The sequence below is a fragment of the Pteropus vampyrus genome, unplaced genomic scaffold (genome assembly GCF_000151845.1).
Source record: "Pteropus vampyrus isolate Shadow unplaced genomic scaffold, Pvam_2.0 Scaffold85, whole genome shotgun sequence".
Classification (NCBI taxonomy): domain Eukaryota; kingdom Metazoa; phylum Chordata; class Mammalia; order Chiroptera; family Pteropodidae; genus Pteropus; species Pteropus vampyrus.
The window spans coordinates 5,056,379-5,062,425 of NW_011888866.1; the positions used below are offsets into that span (position 1 = coordinate 5,056,379).

The 6,047-nt window shown below is 38.9% G+C and overlaps 1 protein-coding gene across 2 annotated transcripts in view; it reads right to left on the reverse strand.

The window, feature by feature from the left end:
• Positions 1 to 6,047, reverse strand: part of FAM81A (family with sequence similarity 81 member A) — a 60,597-nt gene that overhangs the window by 4,287 nt on the left and 50,263 nt on the right. For both annotated transcript variants that reach the window (XM_011363402.2, XM_011363403.2), the window contains exons 7-8: positions 2,243 to 2,378; positions 456 to 651 (exon numbers count right to left, since the gene is read on the reverse strand). In XM_011363402.2, coding sequence (XP_011361704.1) covers positions 456 to 651; positions 2,243 to 2,378 — 332 coding nt within the window. The remainder of the gene's footprint in view (positions 1 to 455; positions 652 to 2,242; positions 2,379 to 6,047) is intronic.

The following is a 6,047-nucleotide window of genomic DNA, read 5'->3' on the forward strand; positions in this document are numbered from 1 at the left end:
TGACAGTGTTTCAGCAGCTGAAATCAGCTCTAATATTTTCTTCTAAATAAGTGCAAATTAATGGGCCCTGCTGACTTCTGATTAGAGGAAAATCATTCCTCTGCTGCCAGCAGTTTAAAATAAAGCCTTGAAAGCCCCTCAAAGATATGCGCTTATTTCTGAGATATTGACCTTGGCTATGAATGGAAAGAATCCACAAATAGCACTAAAGAAAGTGCACATCAATTGCAAGCTAAGCGATTTTCCTTCTGTTTGTCCCTCATGGTGGTTCTTGTGTACGTAGAACTGAAACAATGTTTTAGTCCAATACAGCACAGCTACTTAGGAAATCACCTAAGGACATAATGTTATTACCATTAGCTAGGTTCATAGTCAGTTGTAGGGGAATACTAATTACTTGGTTTTTTACATCAAATAAAACATAAACCATGAGAGCTGTTTTCTTTGTGGCCTACCAGCATCAACTTCCGCTTTCATTTCCTTCATGTCCTCACTCATCTGTAATTCCAGCTTGCTGATTCGCCCGTGCACCTTCTCCTCTTCTTGTTTTGTTTTCTGCACTTCCATATGCTTCTTTTGACTCTCTTCTATCTTGTCAAGTCTGGCTGACATCTGGTTGAGCTTCTTCTCCATGTCCCTTTCACTGGCTCCCTGAGATCCATGATAAGAATTGCACTTGATTATTCCAAAAAGAAAGTCTGCATTGCGTTTGCATCCATTATATCACTTAAAAACAGTCTGCAGGGAACAGAATCACAGAGGTTGCTCATTGCTCACCCTAATATCCATTCTCCCTTTCTCCCAATTTTCAGCTGGGTTTAAGGTCACCCAGAATAAAGATGACATTTTCTGTTTCCTGAGTTTGGGGTAGCCATATGATTAAGTTGTGGCCAATGAGATGTAAGTGTAAGTGTACGTGGTAGCTTCCAGGAAAAGTTAAAAGACAGCTGAGGCATATCCTTGCCCTTTCCTTCTTTCTTCTGTTCCTGGAATTCAGACGTAATGACTGGAGCTCTAACAGCCATGTTGAACTCTGAGGACCAGGGTCACTCTCTAGGATTGAAGAAAGTTAAATAAAGAGGATCCTGGATCACTGAGGACTGACGAGCTATTACATCAGCCCTGCAATCTCTACACCCAGACATGTTCTATATGAAAGAGAAATAACTTTCTATATTATTAAAGCCACCAATGTCCTGGGGTTTACTGTTAGTTGTTAAACCAATCCTCGTATAAAAATAACAGTGATCCAAGACCCAGAAACCTACAAAATGTATTAGTATGAATCTAAGTAAATCAGTCAGTAGATCTGATGAAAATATGGAGGACAACTAAAAATATTTGGAATATTAAATATTTCCTTTCCTTTCCATTCGACTATGCTTCATTTTTATGGGAATCTGTATCTGCAGGTAAGCTTTAGTGGTCAGGACTACAAACACCAAGCTGTAAGTGGGCTATGGCATGATAAAGCTCTTTGATGCTATTCGATGCAGAATCTGCAATTCAACAGCTGGACATTGAGAGAGAGCAGAGCCAGAGATGCAAACTGCACCAGTCACTTCTGCTCCATCAAAGTCCAACAGGAGGAAGCAGTGGAAGAAAAGAGAAGGGAGAGGGAGATGGTCAGGCTAAATAACCAAACCAAAAATTTGCAAATTCCCGTTTCACAGTCTACTGATTTTTAATACTATATATGCAAGGTTTTCTGGATATTGGTTTCGAGCAGTTCTGCACATCTTAGTCCTATGGGAGAGTGAGGTAAAAGGAAAAGGAAGGTAGAAAAGAAAACAGTGAATTCTCATTACAGGTTGCACCATGACATCTCATACTGTGGTAACTGTGTACTGGAAGGGCTTGGAGGGAGAAATCTAGTCAATAGTGTTTTTACCAGATCATGAAATTAGAACAAGCTAAGATGAAGTTTCTAATTATTAGTTTTATTTATAAAAGCAGATGGACTATTTGGTTCATTATGGTCTTGACTTTAATTCGTCTTAGCTGAATATATTGAAATTTTCTACTTAGTATTTGGTATTCAAAATAAGTCAAAGTGGTCCATTTCTTTATAACAAATACAAAGAATCAACATGAACGATGGAAATGGATCCTAAGGCAAAACACAGTTGAAGAGATTAATGTGGTGCTAAATAAATCAATGATAATTTACTAGATATTACTTGAACACTCCAGACTCCCACCAAATAACTTTAATATGTTATTGCTAAACTTCAATACCTACACTGTTTTCCTTAACAACCAAGGAAAGCTGATCGATTTTTTGTAGAAGTTCTTTTTCTATCCGTTCTTGTTCCTGTTGCAACCAATTTCGTGCAGATAAAATCTGGTTACTGAGTTCCTCAATTGTACCTTTAAATCTAAAATAAAAAAGTTGGATATAAAACAATTTTAAAATGACATCAAAGAACCTCAGGTTCCAACTATCAAATTTCTCATAAATATGCCAGCATTAAACTCAGTTCACTCAGAATTACATGCTTATCTTTTCTTAAAATTGCATTTAGCACTAAGTTGGGAAGGGGTAGGGAGGAAAAGAGTATACAACAAAAAAGCACCTGATAATACTTCCTACCCATGAAGAACTGACAGTGTGGGCACTGAGATGTTACACAGTAACACAGAGCCACCCAGGTGCTAATGTTTGCAATTCCAAGGTACCCCAGTGCGCCTGGCTCAAAGGACAAAGTGTCTCAGCTCCCCTCCAGGCTCTCCTCTTTCCCTGGGCTCTTCCCCCTTCTCCCTTTTATCTCCCAGGACTGGAGCCTGGATCCCTTTTTCTCTAATGTTCTCCAAATTGCTCTTGCCCCATGCAGATATTTCCTAATTTGAATAAAAAATAAAAGTAAAAGAAAAAAACACAACCTTCCATTCTTCTAGTCCTCTTCTTTTGCAAATACCTTAAAATACTTTATACTTGCCGCCTTCCCTTAATTATTATATATTAATTATTAAATATGTGACTTTAATAATAATAATTATTATTATTCCCATTGTGGTAGAAGCCCCTAATTATCTGCAATATCTGTTCTCTTCTTCTTCCCTATTAAGAAACCCTCAAATGTGAACTGGGTACCTGGCTGCCTAGACAGAGATTACATTTCCCAGCCTCCCTTGCAGCTAGGTGTGGTCATATGACTAAGTCAGGCAATGGGACACATGTAGAAGTGATAAGTACAACTGCTTGATCATATCATTAAAAACAAAGATTTTTGGCCTTAGCTGGGCAGGAAGCCAAATCAGCAGCCCTGCCTGACCGGGAAGACTGATTACAGAGCACAGCAACTTTATTGAATTCATTTGTTCTAACAGTTTTTTGGTGCAGTCTTTAGTTTTCTATATGTAAGATCATGTCATCTGCAAACAAGGATAATTTTACTTCTCTCTGATTTGAATGTCTTTTATCTCTTTTTCTTGCCTAATTTCTCTGGCTAGGACTTCTAGTACTGTGATGAACAGAAGTGGTGAGAGTGGGCACCCTTGTCTTGTTCCTGATCGCACAGGAAAAACTTTCCGATTTTTATCACTGAGTATGATGGTAACTGTGGGCCTGACACATATGGCCTTTATTACGTTGAGGTATATTCCTTCTATACCTAATTTGTTAAGAGTCTTTATCATGAATAGATGTTGAATTTTGTCAAGTGACTTTTATGCACCTATCAAAATGCTCATACATTTTTATCCTTCAGTCTATTAATGTGGTGTGTTACATTGATTTGTGTATATTGAACCATCCTCGCATCCAGGTATAAATCTCGTTTGATCACGGTGTCTGATCTTTTTAATATACTGTTGAATTTGGGTTGCTAGTGTTGTGTTAAGAAATTTTGCATTCGTGTTCATCAGGGGTATTTTCTTGTACTGTCTATATGTGGTTTTGGTATCAGGATAATGCTGGTCTCGCAAAATGAGTTTGGAAGTGTTCCCTCCTCTTCAATTTTTTGGACTAGTTTGAAGATGACTGGCATTAATCCTTTCAAAAATGTTTGGTAGAATTTACCAGTGAAGAGATCTGGTTTGGGGCTTTTATTTGTCAGGAGGTTTTTGATTATCGATTCAATCTTCTTACTCGTTATTGGTCTGTTCAGATTTTCTGTTTCTTCATGATTCAGTCTTGGTAGCTTGTATGTTTCCAGAAGTTCATCCATTTCTTCTAGGTTGTCCAATATGTTGGCATATGATTGTTCATAGTAGTCTCTTATGATCCTTTGTATTTCTGTGGTATCCGTTGTAATGTCTCCTCTTTCATTTATAATTTAAGTCTTCTTTCTTTTTTTTCCTTCCTTCCTTCCTTCCTTCCTTCCTTCCTTCCTTCCTTCCTTCCTTCCTTTTCTTTCTTTCTTCTTTTTTTTGGTTAGTCCAACTAAAATTTTGTCTATTTGGTTTATCTTTCATAAGAATAACAATTAGTTTTGCTTATTTTTCCCATTATTTTTCTGTTTTCTAGTCTCTATTTTATTTATTTCTACTTTAATCTTGATTACTTCCTCTTTCTGCCATCTTTGAGATGAGTTTATTATTCTTTTTCTAATTCCTTGAGGTTTAATGTTAGGTTGTTTAATCAAGATCTTTCTTTTTTCATAATGTAGGTGCATATCGCTCTAAACTTTCCTCACAGAACTGCTTTTGCTGCATATCATACGTTTTGGTATGTCATGTTTCCATTTTCATTTATTCCAAGATTTTTAAATTTCCCTCTTGATCTTCTTTGAACATATTGATTATTCATGAATGGATTGTTTAATTTTCATGTTTGTCAATTTTCCACTTTTCCTGTCATTGATTTCTAGTTTTATACTATTGGGGTCAAAAAAGATATTTGATTTGATTTCAACCTTTTTTAATTTGTTAAGACTTGTTTTGTGTCTTAACATATGACCTACTCCAGAGAACGTTGAGAGAGATGTGTATCTGCTGCTGTTGGATCAAATCTATGTACATCTGTTAGGTCTCTAGTTGGGCAGGACTGCTGTCCATGCTATGAGGTGGTGGGACCACTGGCTGGGCTCCCTGAACAGGCGGGGCTACTGGCTGAGCTACACAGTCAAGTGGAGCCTCTAACTGGGCTCTGCAACAACCTCTGGTTGGGTGGGATTGCAGGTTGTATTCCCTGGCAGGGTGGTGCTGCTGGCTGGACTCCAGGATTGGGCAGGACTACAGGCTAGGCTCTGCAACTGCACCAGATCAGGTGGGGCCCCAAACTGTGCTTTCCAGCAGATGTTGCCACTGGCTGATTCTAAGTTCAGGTAGGGCTGCAGGCTGGGATCCATAGCTTGGGCGGCACCCCAAGCTATGCCCCCCAGCCAGATGTTGCCACTGGCTGGACTCCAGGTTCAGGCAAGACTGCAGGCTGGGATTCATGATCAGACAGAACCTCAGGCTATATTCCACAATTGAGCAGGTTGCTGGTTGAGCTCCACTGCTGAGTGAGGTGACCAGCCAGGCTCCCTGGTCAGGCAGGGCCACCAGCTTCACCTCACAACTAGGTAAGGCTGGAGGCTGTGCTCTGGGGTCGAGTGGAGTCATTTTCTGGGTTCACTGGTTGAGTAGGATGGCAAGCCATGTTCTGCTTTTGCGCAGGGTTCTTGGCTTGGTTCCCTACCTGGGTGAGGCTGCCGGCTGTGCTCAACAATCAGTGGGGCCATAGGCTGGGCTCCAAGGCTGCATGGGTCACTGTTCAGGCTCCCAGGTCAGGTATGGTCAGAGGTTAGAGCTCTTATTTTCAATTATTTATATTTTGTGGAAGTTATATTTGGTTGTTTTTTTCAGTTTTGACTGGCCATTTTTAACAAAATCTTATCTGTTAGACATACTTTCAAAATGTGTGAATACTCATACATACATATATATACACATACACACATATATACATATACACACGTATACTTATTTTATCCAATAATTCTTATATATGTAGTATTCAGAAGTCTGATTCTGCTTTTTGTTGTTTCTTCTGACTGTATCACTTATGTGGCATTTTTCTTATGTTGTCCTACAATATTTGATTGTATATGCATGTTCCTTAG